The sequence below is a fragment of the Macaca thibetana genome, chromosome 5, assembly GCF_024542745.1.
Source record: "Macaca thibetana thibetana isolate TM-01 chromosome 5, ASM2454274v1, whole genome shotgun sequence".
Lineage (NCBI taxonomy): Eukaryota > Metazoa > Chordata > Mammalia > Primates > Cercopithecidae > Macaca > Macaca thibetana.
In genome coordinates, this window is record NC_065582.1 from 123,924,057 (window position 1) to 123,947,660 (window position 23,604).

A 23,604-nucleotide genomic window follows, 5' to 3' on the forward strand; every position below is an offset into this window, starting at 1 on the left:
AGGCTTTTCTGTGAAAATAGGTTTGTGTAAATTATTTCATTATGTCTTATCCCACTGCTGTCTATGCACTTATATAAACAATAAACGTTTAGAAAAATGTAAATTAAAGTTTCAGTCCTATATAACTTCTGCCATCTGATATTGCTAATTGATATTTCAACCTGTGGCTTCAAACTATTTGTGAAATATTTTTATGCCATGATGATGCATACACATCTATTCAAACCATGGTATATTTATCTTACTTCTTTTTTTAGTTGGATGAAACAAGACAAAAGTTTACCATTTCTTTGCGTTAAATCTCTTTTTAAATTTAATGAAAATGAATATCGATAATGCTAAGAAAAAAATATTCTGTGCTTGCTATCTCTTTTATTTGTATCAAATGCTTATTGTCCAAAAGTTTAGTATACTTTAGGCTTTTGATTTGTGATTTTGAGCCAGAATTAATATGATAAAACTAGTTAATAATATTAAAAACATTTCTGGTTACGTGATATATTTTACATGTGTTCAGCATTGTATACAAATATGTGTTTTCACATTTACTTTCACTGACATTTCTACATGTATTTCTTATTAGCAATCTGTATGCTAAATAAGGCAAGTATTAACATTTTCAAATTAATTAACAATAGACTGAAGTTCAGAATTGTCAAGTCACTTCTTTTGGCAGTGCACAAGAATCAGAGAAGGCAGAATTAGGAACTCTAAGCTCCTTTCTCCCTACCCAAAATCTTTCTATCACACTCAATTGATTATGGTGTTTTACAAATTTTAGTCATTTACAATCAATTAACAAATACTTAAAGTCCATGAAAAGCATAAAAGTAGTACTTTGCCTGTGTTTGAAATGAGTGATAGCATACCTTCCCTCTGTCTGGCTGGCCTCCACTTTTTGCCCAGATGAACTTAAAATGGGAACACGTTTTCACATCACCTCTACTTACTTATCCATGACTTTGGTGTTTCCTTGATCACACACATCTTTGTTTGTGGGCAGCTCCACCTCTGGAAGCTCGGGGGGTTGTGCAGCTGGCATGAAGTAAGTGCACACAAAAATGTCCATGGCTGTTTTTTCTTGACAACACTCTTCAAACTTAGAATTCTTTTTGGATAAATTGTCACAGAGTTTTACTGTGTGTTCAGGCAGCTACAGAACAAACGGTTAATTTGTGCATTGTTAGTCTCCTGATAGTCTAATTAAAAATAAGAATTACATAGGCTTACAAGCTTTGGCATCACATTTATGAAAGTCGGTATGAATACTCTCAGAAAGAAAATTGGTACAATATTTGGAAAGGCAATTTGTCAATATGTACTAAAAGTCTTAAAAATGTACAATTCTATTTTTAAGAATTTATACTTAGAAAATAATTATGGATAAAAGGACAACTATAAGGCTATTAAGTGCAACATTGCATTTTATTAAAATGTTTAAAAAAATCAACACAACCTAAATACAATAGAGGATTAGTAAAATAAAAATATGGTGTGTCTGGGTAGATAGATGTAATACACGACATGGACATAGGCAACAGAATCCTATTTAGCCATGATAAATCCTTATAGAAAAACATCTATTAACACAGACATGCATTTTTAATGGAAAAAGACAAGGTGACACAATGTATCTATTACTACAGAGATTGACAAGACCTTGGAGACTGACCTTCAGCTAAAGCAATTATTCAAATTTAAATCATTTTAAAGGATTATGAAAATGAAAAATGGCAAAAAAAATTTGAGATGGGCATCAAATTATAAAAAGTATAATAAAAACAGTAGTAGCTCCTACCATTGTCCATTTGAAATGCAGTTAGTATAACTGAAGAATTGAATTTTAAATCATATTCAACTTAAATATATATGTTTAACTTTAATTATAATTAAATTTAAATGACCATATGTGGTAATGAATACCATACAGTGCAAGTAGCATAAGGTCTTGAGAATCAGATAATCTTATCTTTGCATATGGACTTTGCCACTTACTAGTAGTGTGATCTCAAATTATTGACCCTTGCTAATCTTCTGTTTTTTCACCTGTACAGTGATGTTAAGAATTATTTATATTTCACAGGATACATGTGAGCATCTGTTAGGATAATGCATATGAAATAGAGCTTAGAAGAGTACCTGGCACTCAGTACTTGGCACTCAATACCTGGCACATGGTGATAATGATAATAAAGATTGTCTTACCTCTTTGGCCATACAATCTTCAGAGGCAGACTCACAGCATTTGGAGAGGATGTTAGTAACATCTTCAGCTAGTGGCAAAACATGCTCCAGATCAGCAGTAGGCACTTTTTGGGCTAACTTTATGAGATGGCTAAACAGTTAAAAGTAAATTTGTTAGCTTATCAACATTCTCAGTTTCCTTCGTTTCATGATGAACACACTCTTTGGAGAAATAATATCACAGTTTCAACTCCTTGACCTCAAGAGATGCATGGGAGCACATCTGCCATGCAATAGATCTTATGTACCCAAGCCACAGACTCAAGATCAAGAGATCCCTAATGAATATTTTCAAATTTTCAGTTCTCAAATGCAGCTTCTCTTCTTGCCAGATCTACATAGTGAAAGCACGTCTTTAAAATGTTAGATCCAAAGCATCAATGAAGAAATCACAAATGTCTCTTTCTCTCTATTCATAAGGCCAAGGTTGTATTGTTCTGGCCTCTCACAGAATTGTAAAAAGTGTGTGTTATAAATTCTTTTAGAAACTATAGAGACCTATAGCTTTATATCACAGAGTTAATAAATGTTCATATTTTGGATGTGCAACCTTTAAATATTTTCTTTGTGAATGATATGCTATACTATTCTCATATTTGTCTTTTTCACTTAATATACAAGGAATATCATTAAGTATTTTTTTCTATATTAATATTCCTAATATATCATGAATATGATTAAATATTATTTTTAAAAATTGAGGTGAAAATGACATTAAATTTACTATCTTAACCATTTTTAAGGTATACATTCAGTGTTTAAGTATATTTACATTGCTTTGCAACAGATCTCTAGAAATTTTGCTCATGCAAAACTCAAACTATACTCATTAAACGCTGATTTGCTTTGCTCCCACTTCCCCTCCAATATCCTCCAGTCCCTTGGCAACCACCTTTTCATTTTCTGTCTTTGTGATTTTGATTACTTTAAATACTTCATATGAGTGGAATTATAGAGTATTTATCCTTTTGAGACTGGCATATTTCACTTAGCATAATGAAAGTCCTCAAGGTTCATCCTTGTAGCATGTGACAGGATTTTCTTCTTTTTTCAGGCTACATAATATTCCATTGTATGTATATGCCACATTGTCTTTATCCATTCATCTGTTGATGGACATATGGGTTGCTTCCACCTCTTGGCTATTGTGAATAATTTTGCAATGAACATGGAAGTGCAAATCTCTTTGAGATCCTGCTTTGAATTTTTAAGATATATACCCAGAAGTGGAATTGATGGTTTACATGTTAATTCTATTTTTAATGTTTTGAGGGACTTCCATACTGTTTTCCATAATGATTGCACCATTTTACATTCCTACCAACAGTGTACAAGCATTCCAATTTCTATGCATCTTTGCTAACATTTGCCAATTTCTGTTCTTTTGATAGTGATTATCCTCATGGGTGTAAAGTGATACTTCACTGTGGTTATGGTTTGCATTTCTCCTATCCAATTATTATACAAACCAGGTCCGACCCTATTTAGCTTCTGAGATCAGATGAGATTGGGTGTGTTCAGAGTGGTATGGTAGTAGACTTGATTTGCATGTATCTTAAGGTTAGTGACGTTGAGCATCTTTTCATATGTTTATTGGACATTAGTATATTTTCTTTCAATAATTGTTTATTCAAGCCTTTTATCCCTATTTTAATTAAGTTACTTGGTTTCTGTTGTTGAGTTATAGAAGTTTCTTGTATATTCCGAATGTTAAACCCTTATCAGATACATGATTTGTAAATATTTTCTCCATTCTGTAGGTTGCCTTTTTGCCCTGTTAATTGTATCATTTGATATGTAGAAGTTTTAAAGTTTGTTGTAGTTCTAATTGTTTGTTTATGCTTTTGTTGCCTGTACTTGGGTGTCATATTCAAAAAATCATTGCCAAATCCAAAATCCTGAAAGCTTTTCTCCTATGTTTTCTTCTAGGAGTTTTATAGTTTTAGGTCTTAACATTTGGGTCTTCAATCCATTTTTGAATTAATTTTTGTACATTATATAAAGTTCCAACCTCATTCTTTTGCATGGAGGTATGTGATTTCCCCAGCACTATTTTTTGAAGAGACTATCTTTTAACCCCATTATGTAATCTTGGCACCCTTGCTGAAAATCATTTGGCCATATATGCAAAAGTTTATTTCTGGACTCTCTAGTCTGTTCCATTGGCCTATATATCTGTCTTCATGCCAGCATCACACTGTCTTAATTACTGTTGCTTTGTAGAATGTTTTAAAATCAAAAGTGTTAGACCTTCAAGTTTGTTCTGTTTTCAAGATTATTTTGGCTACTTGGGAACTCTTGAGTATTTTAGGATGTTTTCTTCTATTTCTGCAGAAAATGGCATTAAGATTTTGATAGGGATTGCATCGAGTCTCTGGATTGCTCTCATTTAAACAGTGTTAGGTCTTCCAAACCATAAGCATGTGATATCTTTCCATTTATTTCCATCTTTTTAGATTTCTTTCTTTCTTTCTTTCTTTTTTTTTTTGAGACAAAATCTCACTCTGTCGCCCAGGCTAGAGTGCAATGGCATGATCTCGGCTCACTGCAACCTCTGCCTCTTGGGTTCCAGTGATTCTCCTGCCTCAGCCTCCTGAGTAGCTGGGACTACAGGCGCCACCACCCGCCTGGCTTAGTTTTGTATTTTTAGTAGAGACAGGGTTTCACCACATTGGCCAGGCTGATCTCGAACTCCTGCCCTTGCGATCCACCCACCTCAGCCTCCCAAAGTGCTGGGATTACAGGCATGAGCCACCACGCCTGGCTCTTTATAGATTTCTTTTAGCAATGTTTTATAGTTTTCATTAAACATTTCTTTATTATATAATTTTAGCAATATATTATGTAATAACCAAGAGGCAAAAGCCATCCAATTGTCCATTGACAGATGAATAAAGAAAATATGGTATACACATACAGTGGATTATTATTATGTAGCCTTTAAAAAGAATATGTATATATCATAATTAACTTGGAACATTTAGAAAATCTCTAATTTTCTAATGTAAAAATGTGGTAGTAACATTTCGTAGCTAAATCTGTTCATAGCAAATGCTATTTCCTTTAAGTACATTTCTAGACATAAAGACAAGTATCATTTAATGACTAAGTAATATATATGGTGGCTTTATATTATAAATTCCCTCTGTTCTACCTGCCAAACACACTATCTCTATGTAAAAGGAAAGTTAAAGAAAGGACTAGAGAAAGTGTCATTGAGTATTCAAGTAGTTCTGAGATAATTTTATATTTAAAGAACTCAAGAAAGTAGTTTCTATTCCCATTACAGAAGCTTATTACGCATTGCTGGCAAGAAGTTCTTTGATTACCATTAGAGGAAAAAAGCTTGTAGGGCATAGTAGAAGGAGTTAAAGAGACTGTAGGTACTGAGGGAAAAAAGTTGGTAAATCTAGATGTTTGAGAAGGTATGAGAGAAGTGCAACACAGAAACTATCAAAATTAAAATACGAGTTAACAGTAGTCATACAAAAATCAAAGTGAAGGTTGCAAATATAAGGTTGAAATGGTTTGACTGTGTCCCCACACAAATTTCATCTTTAATTGTAACTTCCACAATTCCCACATGTGGTGGGAGAAACTCTGTGGGAGGTGATTGAATTATGGGGGCAGTCTTTCCTGAGCTGTTCTCATGATAGTGAATGAGTCTCACAAGATCTGATGGTTTTGAAAACAGGAGTTTCTCTGCACAAACTCTCTCTTTGGCTGCCACCATCCATGTAAGATATGATTTGCTCCTCCTTGACTTCCACCATGATTGTGAGGCCTCCCCAGCCACGTGAAACTGTGAGTAATTAAATCTCTTTCTTTTGTAAATTGCCCAGTCTCAGGTATATCTTTATCAGCAGCATGAAAACAGACTAATACAGTAAATTGGTACCAGGAGTGGGGTGCTGCTGAAAAGATAGCGGAAAATATGGAAGTGACTTTGGAACTGGGTAACAGGAAGAGGTTGGAACAGTTTGGAGGGTTCAAAAGAAGACAGGAAGATGTGGGAAAGTTTGAAACTTCCTAGAGACTTGTTGAATGGCTTTGCCCAAAATGCTAATAGCAACATGGACAATAAGGTCCAGGCTAAGGTGGTCTCAGATGGAAATGAGGAACTTTTTGGGAACTAGAGCAAAGGTGACTCTTTTATGTATTAGCAAAGAGATTGGTGACATTTTGCCCCTGCCCTAGAGATCTGTGGAACTTTGAACTAGAGGAAAATGATTTAGGGTATCTGGCAGAAGAAATTTCCAAGCAGCAAAGCATTCAAGAGGTGATTTGAGTGCTGTTAAAGGCATTCAGTTTCACAAGGTAAGCAGAGCATACAAGTTTGGAAAACTTGCAGACAGACAACGCGATAGAAAAGAAAAGCCCATTTTATGAGGAGAAATTGAAGCTGGCTGCAGAAATTTGCATAAGTAACAAGGAGCTGAATGTTAATCCCCAGGACAATACGGAAAATCTATTCAAGGCATGTCAGAAGTCTTCACAGCAGCTGATCCTATCACAGGCCTGGAGACCTAGGAGGAAAAAGTGCTTTCGTGGACCAGGCTCAGGGTTCCCATGTTGTGTGCAATCTAGAGATTTGGTGCCCTGTGTCCCAGCTGCTCCAGCCATGACTGAAAGGGGCCAATGTAGAGCTCGGGCCATGGCTTCGGAGGGTGCAAGCCTCAAGCCTTGGCAGCTTCCAAGTGGTGTTGGACCTGCGGGTGCACAGAAGTCAACAGCTGGGGTTTGGGAACTTCTGCCTAGATTTCAGAGGATGTATGAAAACACTTGGATATCCAGGCAGAGGTTTGCTGCAGGGGCAGGGTTCTCATGGAGAACTTCTGCTATGGCAGTGCAGAAGGGAAATGTGGGTGTGGAGCCTTCAAATAGAATCCCTACCGGGGCACTGCCTTGTGGATCTGTGAGAAGAGGGCCACCATTCTCCAGACCCCAGAATGGTAGATCTACTGACAGCTTGCACTGTGCACCTGGAAAAGCCACAGCTGCTCAACGCCAGCCTTTGAAAGCAGTTGGGAGGGAGGCTGTCTCCTGCAAAGTCACAGAGGTGGAGCTTCCCAAGACCATGGGAATCCACCTGTTGCATCAGCATGACCTGGATATGAGACATGGAGTCAAAGGAGATCATTCTGGACCTTTAAGATTTGACTGCCTCATTGGATTTTGAACTTCCATGGGGCCTGTAGCCCCTTTGTTTTGGCCAGTTTCTCCCATTTGTAATGACTGCATTTACCCAGTGCCTATACCCCCATTGTATCTAGAAAGCAGCTAGCTTGCTTTTGATTTTACAGGCTCATAGGCAGAAGGGACTTGCCATGTCTTGGATGAGACATTGTACTGTGGACTTTTGAGTTAATGCCGAAGTGAGTTAAGACTTTGGGAGACTGTTGGGAAGGCATGATTAGTTTTGAAATGTGAGGACATGAGATTTGGAAGGTGACAGGGGTGGGATGATATGGTTTGGCTGTGTCCCCACACAAACCTCATCTTGAATTATAACTCGCACAATTTCCACATGTCATGGGAGGAATCCAGTGGGAGGTGACTGATTTATTGGGGCAGGCCTTTCCTGCGCTGTTCTCATGATAGTGAATGAGTCTCATGAGATCTGATGGTTTTAAAAACAGGAGTTTCTCTGCTCAAGCTCTCTCGTTGCCTGCTACCATCCACGCAAGATGTGACTTGCTCCTCCTTGCTTTCCACCATGATTGTGAGGCCTCCTCAGCCATGTGGAACTATTAGTCCAATTCAACCTCTTTCTTTTGTAAATTCTCCAGTTTCAGGTATGTCTTTATCAGCAGAGTGAAAATAGACTAATACAACGGTAGATAACTAATGAGAATAAATTAATGAAGGGCAAGAGATATATACTGTGTAGCACAAGTCTTCATACAACAAGTAAGAATTCAGATGTCTCATTCCAAGATAAATAGTGCAAGGCAAATAATAGGTAATAAACAAAAAGGTTGTGGTTTTGTTTGTTTGTTTGTTTTTGTTTTTTGCTTTTTTGTTTGTAACATATGCTGATATAAACACTGAAAAAATATTTTCTAGTGGTTAACTATATGGAAAAGATTGATTAAAAGCAAATCTCATGTTTTATGACATAAACTTTTTCCTTATTGTTCATAACCTGTATAGAGAAAAGAAAAGAAGAATTTGCCCAGACTTTTGAAGATTATTGGAGCTGAAAAGTCTGTGTTATATCTTTCAATATAGACATCTTAAAAAACCCTAAAATTATGGATAGATAGTGCAGAACCAAACATCTAAGTATGACAATAGCACTTAATCTTTACCTGAGCCTTGATTTCTTCTCCCCATAAGCAGCATATTGTGAACAGACTCTATTTGACAGAGTGGTGAGAAGTGATAAATATTTAAGCTGGAGTCTCTAGAAAACAAGTGAAAGAATCTCATTAGATGGTCAAGATTCATTGAATATCGTATAAATGGCAAAAATAGGGACTATTAATTTCATGATTTTTTAATGACTAGGAAACTGAACATTAATGAAAGGAACTTACTGATATTACTTTTCCAGAGGTATTACTTTTATTTTCCAATTAAGAAGATGCAAGGGAGGCATTTTATAAACTTTTACTGATTGTAAAATCTCAATTCCTACCATTATCTAAAAGGAATGCTATTAGAAGAAAAAAACGTAAACATGTAATAAGTAAAATGGGACATACCTCCTTCAAAAAGCATACGGTTGGGCTTTCAGAGGTACAGCAGGACCCTACCATAGAAAGATAATTCTTGGTGTAACTGACTAAAAGTGACAGAGGAGCTTGTCCATAATTAGTGGAATATTCCCACATAAATCTGTGGAGGAAAAAATAGAATTGGTCAAAAAATTTGTGAATAAACAAAATCTACTTTGTTATTTGAGACAGTGTCTTGCCCTGTCATCCAGGCTGGAGTACACTGATATAATCATAGCTCACTCAACTTCCTGGGCAAAGTGATCCTCCTGCTTCAGCTTCCTGAGTAGCTGGGACTACAGGTGTATGCCACCATGCTCATCTAATTTTTAAATTTCTTGTAGAAATTAGGTCTCACTAATTGGCCCAGGTTGGTCTCGAACTCCTGGGCTCAAGTGATCCTCCCACTTCAGCCTCTCAAAGTGCTAGGATTACAGATGTGAGCCACCATGCTTGGCCCCAAAAACCTGCTTTTTAGGAAGTATTTTGATGGAGAAAAGATATATGTTACATTAATTTATAGTTTTAATATCTAAAAAACACTAAGAATTTAGAGAAAATGTTGTAATACTGGCCACTATTAATCAGTATATTCATTAAAAATAGGTTTACAAATTTCTATGTGGTTTGTGTGAAAGGAGGGGCCATTCGTCCCTTTATTCACCTCATGTCTAGTCAGGTGAATCACCCATGGTAGCTGCTTGTTAATTAAGCTGCTAATTGAATTAATTAAAATGAGTGTAATTACTAGATTTATTTTTCCTTATTGATCTCAGTTTATTATTTTAGATAATTTTTATGCATAGATTACTTATTTGTTGGAATAAATAATTTCTATTTCTGAGAATAGATGTCCTTTCAGATTTATAAGGGACTCGGAAATTCTGGGCAACATCCTCTTTGAAAATTGACAGGAATGAGCAATCCTACTAATTTTTACAATTTGTGACCACTTTGAATGACATTGCTTCTGGTTTTTGAATATGTATATATTTCTTATTTTAATAAATGTATTTTCCCCCAGTTTTGTTCGTTTTTGTGATCTTCCAAGACTAACAGAAAGAACCAGTGTATAATCTGGCCCCTTATGCATGTTAAACAATAAAAATTTCCAGGTTACATGTTTACTTGATATAGTAGATGTGTCATATTCACATGTCCACGTCACTTGTTTCTGGGATGTATAGGAGTGAAGAGAGAAGCTGTTTATTTTTTATGCTTTACTGGACATTAAGTATTTAAAATGTGTACAGCAATAGAATTGCTTCTATCATGTGACATACGCAATGATCCTTAGCATCAGGGAAATCACCACAGGGGCTGTCAAATATTTGAAAATATATCCCGTGGACAGGAGACTCAAGTGATTCTGATTAAGATAATAGGATTAGGGTTAATAAGAGTTTGGGAAAATTGATTTTATCTCTGAGAAGATATTCTCTAAACTCAACACCAAAGGGAAGATGGGCTGCCTTAGATGACAGTCAAGTTACCATAATTTGTTCAGATTGCTGTAGAAGAGGTGTTTCCACAGAGTTGGGGGTTAGATTAGAGTCATGTCTGATATTTTAGGCCTTAAAGTTCTATTTATGATGAAAGCGCTCACTTATCAGCAAATTCCTTTGGATCTTTCCTGAACGCCTCACAGATTTCATCATTTGTGGGTTCCACGTAGGTAGGGAATTCTTGTGGCTGGTGCTTCAGAGCAGCCATACAGAGCTTTCGTTCCAGGCCCTCTGTGGTGCAGCACTCAGCAGTGCCTGGGTGAACAGGGAATGGAGAGTTACTTTCACAGGACTTGGCAGACAGTGCTGAGGTCTGGAAGAGAAGAAAAAAGGAAACTCATATATATATGTAAATTTCCCGGCTCCTAGACCTCCATTTAATATAATATCTTAGCCTAAAATTAGAAAATCCTCCTTCTTTGTAACTATGTATTCATGCCAAGGGCTCCATGAGGTGATTTTTTTAACATGACAAGTTGTACGATTATTGGCAAATATAGGATCTTATTTATGTTAATAAATGTCTCCTCAGAGTAGAACAAAAATAGAACTTTGAATAATAAATGGACAGTGTTTATCTGATTAGAGGCATTAGAATTGTATTCTCTAGCCCAGTGTTCCTCCATGGGGATATTAACATCTCTGAGGGTGAGAGGGTCATTTGAAAAAGCGCCACTGGTGATTCTGTCATCATCTCCCACCTGCTTTCTGCTGCAAATGCCCCATTAAGAGTGAGGAGGACCTCCCTCTGTTTATTAAATGAGCTGTCCTCCCCTCCCTTTATGAAATGAGCAGACTCTTCATTGCTGGCTCCCATAACTTTCTACATTATTTGCATTCTCTTACCTAACGATTCTTGAACCTGCTTTTGCATCAGAATTACACATAGAGTGCATAAAATAAAAAATGCTTTGGTTGCACAACACAAAAATTCTGTTTCAGTAGGTCAAAAATAGGGCCAGAAAATCTGTTTTTCCCAAAGCTCCAAGATTCATGTGCAGGTGCAGTGTAGGTTGAAAACCACTGATGCACCTGCATTTACTGCTTCAGCAATGCTACACTGATCCCTGTGAGCAGACTAAACACCATCAAAGCAATCGTAGCATCAAAATGCTCTTTTTGGAAAGAATTTCATATTTGAAATTAAAATCTAAAATAGAATCACCATAGAGGAAAAAAGAATAGAAGTAGTCATCACAGAGAAAATTACTTTGGGATTTATATGGGAAACAGTACTTTGACATTCTTATACTTAATTTATAAGTTAGTCATCTTTTTAAGGTAAAATTTCGAAAAATCTTTTCTACCAGTGAAGGATGGCAACGTGATAAATTACTTATGTAAACTAACTTCTCACCATCTTCAATACCATCCTTTCATCAGATTCGGAGAAGTTAAAAATTAGACTCTTTCTCTCCTTTTCATCCTCTCTTTTCATTCCATCTTTTTCCTTTCCATTCACTTCCCTGGCAACCCTTCTTTTTGCCTTTTTAAAGTTATCTTCTTTCAAGTAAAAAAAGGTTGACAAAATTTCAAAACACTTTTCAGAAATGTTTTGAACAAGCAGGAGAACGAGAAATATATCACGCAAAAAATATCAATGTCATATCTGTTCTCTTACACTCTAGGATTGTAGAGACAGATCATATCTCTGATCAAGGGATGTATTAGCAAATACATTAGCAAATATGCATTAGCAAATACATAAGATAAAAATGTGCTCTGTTATGTTGACCATGGTTGATGATTCGATGCTTTTGTAGTTTAAGGTGGTACAGAAGCTCAGGTTAAAATAAAAATATGTATGAACTTGTTGGTGGAAGAAAAGGATGATAAAATTCTGAAAAAATAATAACGGACAGGTAAAGCAATTAATGGGTAAGAATATTCATTGTGTAGAATCTATTCTAATCAGATCTTTGGAGCATTGTTTCTGTATGATATCTGCTGAAGGCTTGAACAGTGAGACAAATCTGTTTGTAAAAACTTTTATCAAAATGCATCTAAATGTCATTTGCATCAGGCCTGATGACTACATTAATAAATTGCTGAAACTCCTTAGATTTAACCCTTTTCATTTCAGCTTTTTAACTTTTGCATAAGTGCTATAGGGGAGAAACTTAGAATTTAGTTTTGTGTATACAGGGCAACTTTTGAATCCTCCTCCCAAATGTGAAACCAACACTAAATTATTCTGGAGCACTTGGTACTAGTCCTGGCATGATAATAAAAGAGGATAAAGCTATGATCAGGTTTTTAAGCTATACACAATATTTTAGGATTATTTCAAGAGGTTCATGAGCTGATGTATATATATATATGCATATATTTAATTATCTAACAATATATTTAAAAATATGTATACACATATATATTTAATTTCAATAGTTTTGGGGGAACAAAACTATTTTGTTTTTGGTTATATGGCTAAGCTCTTTCGGGGTGATTTCTGAGATTTTGGTGTACCTATAGTCAGAGCAGTGTACACTGTACCCAATGTATAGTTTTTTATCCCTTGCCCCCTTCACCCTTCCCTGTAAGTTCCCAAAGTCCATTGTGTCCTTCTTATGCCTTTGCATACTCGTAGCTTAGCTCCCACTTATAAGTGACAACATACGCTATTTGGGTTTTCATTTCTGAGTTACTTCACTTAGAATAATGATCCATGGGCTGATATTTGAGAACATCAAATGTATGGTGATAAAAACTTAGGTTTTAGAGTCATATCTGAATTTATATTTTGTAACTGCTTCTTGCTAGCAATGTATATTTAATAAATCACTAAATTACTCTATGACCCAGTTTTCTCATTTGAACCTTGTAGGAATAATGGCTAATATTGACTCTTTATGTTAGAATAAACCGGGCTCTAAAGACAACAGGCTTCATATTTCCCCAAAACTAGGAATAAGTAGAGTTGCTGTCTAAAATTTTTTTAACACATGGTATAAAGTCCTATTTTGGCTTACTTCTCTGGGCTGCCACAGAGACGGGCAACCACAGAAACCTACCCTGGTGTCATAGCAGTCAGGGTCAGCCCCTTCCGCACAGCAGGCTTCGGTCAAGGAGACAACTTCCTTCACAAGCTGGCTGACCTGTTCAAACGTGCCACTGGGAAATTTTCTACTGTACAGAACTAGTGACCTGAGGGGAAATAAGAAAATATATCAATTAGAACTGAAACTTTTTTTTTTTTTTTGAGACAGAGTCTTGCTTTGTTGCCCAGGGTGGAGTACAGTGGTGTGATCTCAGCTCACTGCAATCTCCGCCTCCTGGGTTCAAGCGATTCACCTGCCTCAACCTCCCGAGTAGCTGAGACTACAGGTGCGCACCACCACACCTGGCTAATTTTTGTATTTTTAGTAGAGATAGGGTTTCACCATGTTGGCCAGGATGGTCTAGATCTCTTGACCTCGTGATCTGCCCTCCTCGGCCTCCCAAAGTGCTGGGATTACAGGCGTGAGTCACTGTGCCCAGCCAGAACTGAAACTTTTTTTTTGCATTTTGGCACATAAATACGAAACCTGTTCAATGTTTAAATGAAATATTGTACACATTTACTTCTTTATTTGACTACTGAAAAAAATGAGGTTTAATTTAAAAAGCAGATCTTGTTCTAGGCAAATTTATCTTGGAAAGCAGCAGAAATTGAACTTAGGGCTTCCATCAAACCAGTCTGGTGTTGTCCTTCTTAAGCCTCCCCAAATGTAGTTGCTCTGCACCTCATTGCCTTGGTTTCCCAGATTCCTGGAATGTACTGTTGCATTTTAATTGAAATTAGAAAGCTATGCTTTACGTATTATGTTTGAACTCATTCATAAACTTACTGGTGACAAATTCTTAGACCGTGGTAACAAAAGGTCAACTGGAATCTCTGGCTGTCCTTAATTTGCTTGACTCCTGTGCCTACATTGGGCCTGGGGCTCTGTCCTCTTACTCTTGGCAAGGATTAAGGATTAACCTCCATGCTGAGTCAAAGTTACCTCACACTCAGTTTTGTCCAAGATCAAATCACCAAGAGAGGGAGTGGCTACTGCACACTTACAAGGATGTGAAGTCCTCCTTTCCCAGATGGGTGAATTCCTTGCAGACTTTATTCTTTTCATAATCCCGGCCTAGGAGGCAGAAATAGAAAAATTTGTATGTTTCCCCTTTTGATGACTATTATGTTACATGTACTTGTATAAAGTGATCTTCCACGTGGCCTATGGTGAAAGTTGCATTTTCTCAATGTTAATATGCAATTTCATATTTTGGGGGCCTTTCTAGCTCTTCTGTCACATCGGGCCACAATTTTACGGCATTCTGTTATATTTTAGTCACCAGCAGAACCAAAGGAGAGAGTAAACTAATACTGAACATAGATGAGTCAAATGATACATGTCGACTAGTGAGTCGGAAGCTATTGATATGGCAACTGTTAGGACCTATCTTTATAATGATACCTAAATGAGAATTGTTTTCCTTGCCTCCCTCTTTCCCACCCTGCTTCCTCCCTTCTTTCTTTTATTGTCTCAGTTTTACCTAAGTCCTGAAAAGAAAAAAAGAACAACAAATAAGTGGAGAGTGTCTCCACTCCAAGATGAGGGGCTGGCGCCACTAATGCAGGACTTTAAAAGAGGTATAAGAGAGTTAGTGCTGCCACCTGTGCTCTGCTACTCGGCTCCTGGCTGTCTAAGGGAAAGCTAGGAATTCAGCTGGGGACAAGGTGGAAATCAGGTAAAGAATATTTTGGACAAAGTTAGTGTGGTGAGTCTGGGGGATGGTGGGGAGTGTTTCCTTTCACTTTCACGTAGTGACAAGGGCTTCAAGACACCACTCAGCACTTGACAGGGGACTCTTGGAGTTTGGGGTGTAATGGACAGGTGTCTGATTCAGGTTGGAGAAATCTAGAGGGCGATGGACTTGCTCCTCCAAGTGGCCTGAGAACAAGGCAGAGGACTGGGTGGGAAGCTGTCGTGTGACCTGCAGACCTGATGTAGCTCAAGCAGGAGAGTGATCTGGCCAGGAGTTTTCTTAAATGTATTTCCCCCAGTCCCAGCTCCATCCCCAAAAAAGTGCTATCTACAGAGCAGTGGACTGCCAACAGTTGGGTCTCTGTGTGGAGGTAGACAATTTGAAAACCAGGGGCCCAGAGGAGAGGCTTAAGGTGCCAGCTGCATATTCGAGATCTCCAGGAATAACGAGGGAGAGAGATCACCAAAGAACACAGTAAGAGAAAACGGTAGCTTTGCACACCTTCATAACCAGAGGAGACAACCTTGGCTCACCATGCTGCCCACTGAAATTTTTGTCCATTGAATTGAGTTTTTCCTGCTGCTATCTCTCTTACTAGCTTCTCCTTTCCTGTGTTATCCCTGGAGGAGCTAGAAGCAACCTAGAGAGTAGGAGGAAGCAGGAAAAGAGAATAGGCAAAGAAGACGAGAGGCAGGTATCTGTGTCCCCCTTTCCCACCACAGGCAACAGGACAGAAACAGTCCTGAATGGGGGAGTAGCTTCAACTTTCAATGAATTAAAACATTTTTGACTATTAAATACAACTAGGCACTCTCACGATGAAATGACATTGGTATTTGAGAGGGAACAGAAAAATCACAGGACCTGCTCTTGAGTTCATTCACGCTGCAGGAAAGAGCTAGTTACTGCAGAGGGAGATGAGTTCTTTACTAATCATGAGACCTTCTCATTCAGCATGTCCATCACGTATGTGAGAACACATCAGTCAGTGTTCTCCTAACCTGACTCATCATTTATGCAAATAAGCCCAGGAAATTTCCCTCCTGTGATGTTATATCTTCCGGAAAAATGTAGGAAGTATATAAATGGCCTACTCTCTGTTTTAAGTGGCTGTAACTTTTAGTGGTTTGTCCTTCTCACTTTAAATGTTGGGAAAGTTATCTCAGGTGACATGATGGTAACTGCTGTCAGGCATTAATCCCAAAGATGTCCTCTCCTCTCTAACAGTCACAATTCTATGGAAGACTGTGTAAACATATGCCTGGGTGGAAATTTCTATCTGATGGCTTGCAGCAGAGGTGGTGGTGATTGTATACAGACTTGAAAGGGTTGAATTTTTTTTTTTAAGATTCTCTTTAGGACTCATCAAATTAATGTCACCTGTTTAATGTCACATTGCCTGTAAAGGAAGCAGTTGCAGCATGTATTTTTTTGGATGGATGTCCCCCAAAATATTTTTGAGGTGAGAAAAGTCAGATTTGATAATTGTGAGAAAAAGATATTCTTCAGTAGCACTTTTTAACAAGAGACTTACTCAATCACCCTCAAAAACACCTGGAAGGTGGAAAAGAACACGCATACCTGAATCCTGAGTCTGATGTTATTCTGGCAACCAGGACAAGGCCGTAGGGTTGATAAAGCTAATTGTCAGTGGAACGGAAACAGCCACTTGCAACAAACCTCTGTTTTGTCTGAGGACCTTCACATCAAGTACATTTTCTGAAATGTATTGATTAGTTTACAAGGTTGGATATTGTGACACGTTCCAAAGGTTAAGCAAGGCAGAAAACTTCCATTATTCATTAATGGTATTCTATGGAATTGAAGACTAGAACATAGAGAAAAAGAATTGGGGCTGGAACTGTCCTCACGTGGTGATAACTGTACTTATGATGTCAATAGTTGTTTTAGTTTGTTCCTAAAGCAGAGCTAGGAAAAATGGCTGGCAGTTATATGGCAGTAGATTTTAGTTCAGTGTAAGCAATCTTTATTCCAACTGTGGCTATTTTATAACTGAAATGAAAGCAGCCTTTTGAAGAGGTGAGTTTGTTTTATCATTGTAAATATCAAAATAGATTTAAACAACCTTATATTGTAAAGATCCCTGAATTTAGTACAATGTATCCTCATCATCTATAAGATCACTTGCTGGGGATTATAAACTCGTCTCTTTTAAAAATAGTGAGAGATTATAAGGAATATTTTTTCCCGTGGCTTACTGTGTTTTAAGACACACACAAAATAGCTCTAATAAGAACTTCTTTTCCTTATAATAAGTAGGAGCTAAGTTTGTTTAAATTCACCCTACAAAATGGAAGAGGTTATTTTTATTAGTACTTCTCTTGTGACCATTCAATAACATGCAAAGTGAAATCCTGTATTCAAATGGGGTACCCCCAATGAACATTTTGAGAAATATTTTGTTTCTAACCTTCCAGATTCCGATTTCTCATTTCACTAAAAATGTAACGTTTCATTTAGTATATTATGGGAATGTGAGTGTGCATGTGAAGGTAGTGTAAATGGGCATTGCATGTTATCTCATTAAATCATTTGAATTGAATTAACTATTTGTGTTTGCACATAGCACTTTAGAATTCATGGGCATTATATACTGCTTTAGTTAGAATGCAAACTGATGAGAGAAAAGTTGGAAACTGGGTGGACTGCTTAAGGCTTAAAGTGGTTTTGAAACTATTTTTGCTGGAACATTCAGCCTTGGGCATAACAGGAAGCAACAGAGGAAGCTCAAGTGGGATATTGAGAAAGCTCAGAATTAGAATATAAAAATAACCTGTAGAGGAAGCCGTTGCACCATGATCTTTCAGGTGAACTACCCAAAATGTACTTCTGATAAAATAATTTTATAAATGTATTTGTCCAAAGAGAAGATATCTAGCTTACAAGAGAAAGCCAATGTATGTTAATCATTGTCTCAATTTGCAAATACAGCAAATAAATACTAAAGTTAATTTGCAATGTGATTACTACGAATTGATTCCCCATTCCATGGAACTGTTTAATAAATGTTTTTAGTGTAAAACCAGTTGAGCCCACTCCAATTCATACAGTTAAATCCTGTCGCAAATGAACTGTAAATTATATGCTCTGTTTTCAAATGTACCATTTGGTTATAAAGAAGGTGATTTGGACTTTGATACCGCCCTAGTAAATATTGCCGTAATCTTAGTGACTCTGATGAAATCACTTTCACATCAAGTGACCCCCCACAGTACTAAGTGTTTACTAATTTCACCAACAGAATTTTTGCCTTTTGTGATAGCATGTACCACTTTTTATCTATATTGTGAAACATTCTGGTAAGTCTTGTTTAATTCTGAACTTTTGAAAGCCAGCGTGGTTTATTTTCAGGAAATCTTTGCTGCTTCAGGCACCTTACCTCTGCCAACAGAGTTGACAATATTCATTCATACATGCAACAGATATTTTGTGAGGCTTACTTTGTGCCAGGCATTGGGTTCAATATTGAATCTGAACATACAGTGGAGCCCAAAATAGACACACTCTTGCCCTCATGTAACTTTCGTTCCAATGGGGATAGCTAATAAGATACTGTCTTGTTACAAAGTTTATTATAGTAGGTATTTGCATGCCTTCACTATTACTAGTCTTTCACTAAAACCTAATTTGGTTCCCTAGAACAGTTATTTGTATACCAGGAACATAAATGGATCCTAAATAACAATGACATAAATAAGTGCTCATATAGGATGCTAGGAACTGTCTCAAGTTGCTGTTTTCCTATTGTGTTCTGGAGAATCATGGGCTTTAACAGCTCTGTTGGGCATTTTATATTTTCACAATTTCATTTCTTTGACATTTTTATTTCTATTCTGTACTGACACAAAAGCTCAGTATATTTGTTAGTATTTTTTAAAATAAATTTACCTTTTAAGAATATGGTTTGCAGTGTTTATTCAAACTAGTCAGGCATGATATTGTTGATTTCACAGTAGTGAATTTACTTAAATAGTAAACATTATTGAGTTGGTTTAGGAAGCTGATCTGGTTATAAGAGATTTCTATATCACTACAAATATTGCCAATGAAAAAGTGTGAGCTTGAGTCAATGGAAAGAAATTCAAACCTTTTAATACTATACCCAGAGACCCACATGACATTGATAGATAAACTAATCTAGAAGTTAATGGCACCTCGTAGTATGATATCAGTGGAACAAACTGAGCATCCGTTCAGACTTTGAAAATTCAAACACAAATGAAAACAGCAAAAGATATATAATCATTGGGTTAATTACTCAGAAACTGCAACTGCAATAGGAGGCAGCATCACAGACTCACTCAAACTAATGTCCTTGGGTTCACCTCGGGTGGTTGCCTGTCCTTTGTGACACTCACCAAAGTCCCAGAGTGAGTATTTTTTTTTTCTCCATGCATCTTATCCCACCTCTCTTCCCTTTTGTGGGTTGGTTACCTCCTCATCTATAATTGGTTTTGTAAGAGTAAAGATAGAGGAGGAGGTTTCCCTCTTCCACTTTTGGGATGGATAAAGATGATATCCCCTGCATTTAACTTGGAAGCTCAGAATACATTGAAGCACTTAAGTTCTAAAGCAATATAGGAATACATAATAATAACATCATGATAACAATTAAAATTTGAGTGCCAACAATTTGGTGGTATGGTTTTAAATATTTGACATATATTACCTGCTTTAATCCTCACAAAAATTCTATGAGGTTTGTGGTTATCACAGTTTACATCCCATGTTTACTACCTATTTTTATGCATCATTTTAAGAACTTCATTTCTGTATTTAAATTATTTCTATGAAAATTGTATTTTAAATTCTAAATAACATATAACTTTTTGAGCACATTTTGTCCGTGAGTTAGATAATTACTCTATTGAAATTTAGTGCTCTTCATTTTATGGTATCGAAAGATTCATTATTATTCATGCCTGTCTAAAATCTTAATCTCAGACTATCAGTCCTGGAAGTCATTCTTATTCTTCATTTTCTCTCTTAAAAAAAAAAAAGTTTGCAGGGTTTGGCACAGGAAAACAGAAAAGTAAGCAGGTTGGTTGAAAGACTCAGACGCTTTGGTCTTAGTAGCGACAGAGACTTGAAGTAATACTCACTAGACGTTTGCTGATAGATCTTATAAAGGAGGCATATACTAATATTTCCTTTAAGCAAAATTGTCCTTATTTTCCATGAAAGTACTTTGAGGGAAAAGCTCATGTCTAAATTTTTAGGTCCTGGATGCTTGGCACAATTCTGGACATTCCCATAAAAGTCACTTCATTAAGCAAGTATTATAAAATCTGAAGAAAGTATCATTCATCAAGGGATGGCACAGTCATAGTTCCACATGGCACTCCTTTGATAAGGTGATATAAACAGTAAGTGGTGGTGATTCTGCCTCCCTGGCTAGCTACATATGATCTATCTCAATTAAAACTTGAGAAAACATCAACTCAAAATGGATTTAAGGCTTAAATATAAGACCTGACACTATTAAATGAATACAAGGAAACATAGGGGAAAAACTTCATGATGTTGGTCTAGGCAATGAGTTTTTTGGACATGACCCTGAAATCACAGTCAACAAAAGCAAAAATAGGCAAATTGGGTTGCATCATCCTAAAAGGCTACTGCACAGCAAAGGAAAAATTAACAAAGTGAAGAGACAACCCACAGAGTAGGAGATAATATTTGCAAACCACATGTCTGATAACAGGTTAATATACAAAATATGTAAAGAACTCAAACAACTCAATAACAAGAAAACGAATAACCCATTTAAAACATTGGCAAAGAACCCAAACATACATTTCTCAGAAGAAAACATACAAATGGCCAACAGGTTCATAAAAAATGTTCAACATCAGGAATCATTAAAGAGAGGCAAATTAAAACCACAATGAGATATCACCTCACACCTGTTAGAATGGCTATTGCCAGAAAGATTGAAAGATAAGCATTGGCAAGTATGTGGAGAAAAGGGAACTCTTTTCCACTGTTGGTGGAAATATACATTAGTATAGCCATTATGGAAAACAGTATGGATGTTTCTCAAGAAACTAAAAATAGAATTACCATAGGATTTAGCAACACCACATCTGGGTATTAATGAGTTGAAGGAATGTCTGGTCTCCCATGTATACTGTAGCATTATTCACAGCTACAAAGATACTGAAACAACCTAAGTGTCCATCAACAGATTAATGGATAAAGAAAATGTGATGTATTTACACAATTGAATACTATTCAGCCTTAAAAAGAGAAGGAAGGGAATTCTGTCATTTGTTATAACATGGATGATCCTGGAGAACATTATGTTAAGTAAAATAAGCCAGGTACAGAAAGAAAAACACTGCACTATATTATACATGGAATCTGAAAAAGTTGAACTCACAGAAGACTGAATTGATGGTTACTAGCGACTGCAGGAAGAAGAGGAGGGAGGGAATGAGGAGCTGCGGGGAAAATAGTGCAAAATTTCAGTTAGACAGGAGATTTCAGTTAGTTAGACAAAATTTCAGTTTTGAGATCGATTGTGCATCAGGGTGACTATAGTTAATCATGCATTTTATATTTCAAAATAACCTGAGTAAATTTCAAATGCCTCACAAAAAATGATAAGCAGTGAGATGATAGAGGAGTTCATTGATGATTTTATCATTTCCTATTACATACAGATATCAAACTATTCCATTGTGCCCCAGAAACGTATGTAATTATAATTTGCAATTAAAAAACAATACATTTTAAACCAGAAAACACTGTGCATGGGTGATTTCCTTTCACCGTTTCTATCAACATACACATCTCAATGACTACTGAAGTTATAACTATAAACTGAAATCAAATTATGCAATCTAATGGAGAGGATATATTGTACATGTATCATTATTTATGTCTCTGTCATCACACATGTTTTTGTCAAACAGATCCCCCGAGCCATTTAAATGCATATTAAATCCAACAAATAGCATTATCTTGTATAGGAAAATTTCTATTTTAAAGATTAATAATTTATCTTTTTAAAATTATAAGAAGTAGATATTTGTATATTAATTTTTAGTATGGCCAAAACAGTTTTATAGTGCTTGTCTGCTACAGTGTTGTGTTAGCAAGATTTTTTTATGAATGGAATATAATTTTCTAATTTTCTTATTAAATCTCAGTGAGAAACTGAAGGCTTATTATTGGACAGTTGTAAGAGCTATAATTTAAATGGGAAATTTTACTGTCAAGTACTCAATACTATTTTGTGTTACCTATTGTGATATACATTGCTTTAAGTGCTTTTATAGCACTTCATTTGTCTTAGTAAGGCTAAAGAGAACCTTTTAAACAAAGAAATTAATAATGAGCTTTGCAGTATCATGTAGATGGAAAATGGAATGCCAATGTTTTCTACAGAATATTAATTCTAGATATTACATTCCAATTGTCAACAGGATATAATTCCTTAGACATACTTGCTAAGAAAACTTAAAAGGAGCACTCACTTCAATGTTAGCCTAGTCAACAATACAACTATGTATTTTGTTATTTATATTTTTTAAAATCTAGTATGTGTTTGTCAAATAAAAGTATGCTCATTTTAAAACCAATTATTACCTAACATTTGCAGCAGAACTGAAAAATATCAAAATAACAAATTTACTTTCATGTGTAGTCAAATTTGAAGACTGAAATGTGTTATTCTAAGATTGTGCTCTTGCTATTGTATTTTTTAATATATAACAAAATCACAGTTATTTCCATATAAAAATATTCTCACTCATAAGTGGGAGTTGAACAACGAGAACACATGGACACAGAGAGGGGAACATCACACAGTGGAGCCTATCAGTGGGGTTAGGGGAGGGATAACATTAGGAAAAATACCTACTGTAGATGACAGGCTGATGGGTGCAGCAAACCACCATGACACGTGTATACCTATGTAACAAACCTGCAGGTTCTGCACATGTATCCCAGAACTTAAAGTATATATATGTATATGCATACTTTATATATACACACACACACATATTTATGTAACCCACACAGGAATTCAGCTGCATCAGCAGATATGAATGTGAAGGACATGTGTAACTATGTAACACTCCTTGTATATTCCAATAAATCTTTCTAAATCAGCTTTCAGAAAAAAGTTATGTAAGTTTCACTTCTCTAGGATGAGAAACACAATTGGTTAAATGTAAACACATTTAAACAATTCATATGTGATTTCATTTACAGAGAATAAAAATGGCTAGTAACTAATTATTTTGCCTATTTTAAATGTAAAGATACAATCATTTGTTAATATTATTTTCTTTAGGTAGTGTTAAACCTCAAGGTACTATTTTAACACGACACCCAGGTTAGCAAGTCCAAATGCTTGTAGGATCTAGGAA

The 23,604-nt window shown here is 36.2% G+C and overlaps 1 protein-coding gene across 1 annotated transcript in view; it reads right to left on the minus strand.

Moving 5' to 3' along the window:
- The window catches only part of GC (GC vitamin D binding protein), a 44,028-nt gene that overhangs the window by 14,623 nt on the left and 5,801 nt on the right, over window positions 1-23,604 (minus strand). The window contains exons 2-8 of the mRNA XM_050789917.1: window positions 14,514-14,583; window positions 13,480-13,612; window positions 10,570-10,781; window positions 8,952-9,084; window positions 8,556-8,650; window positions 2,206-2,335; window positions 951-1,153 (exon numbers count right to left, since the gene is read on the minus strand). Coding sequence (XP_050645874.1) covers window positions 951-1,153; window positions 2,206-2,335; window positions 8,556-8,650; window positions 8,952-9,084; window positions 10,570-10,781; window positions 13,480-13,612; window positions 14,514-14,583 — 976 coding nt within the window. The remainder of the gene's footprint in view (window positions 1-950; window positions 1,154-2,205; window positions 2,336-8,555; window positions 8,651-8,951; window positions 9,085-10,569; window positions 10,782-13,479; window positions 13,613-14,513; window positions 14,584-23,604) is intronic.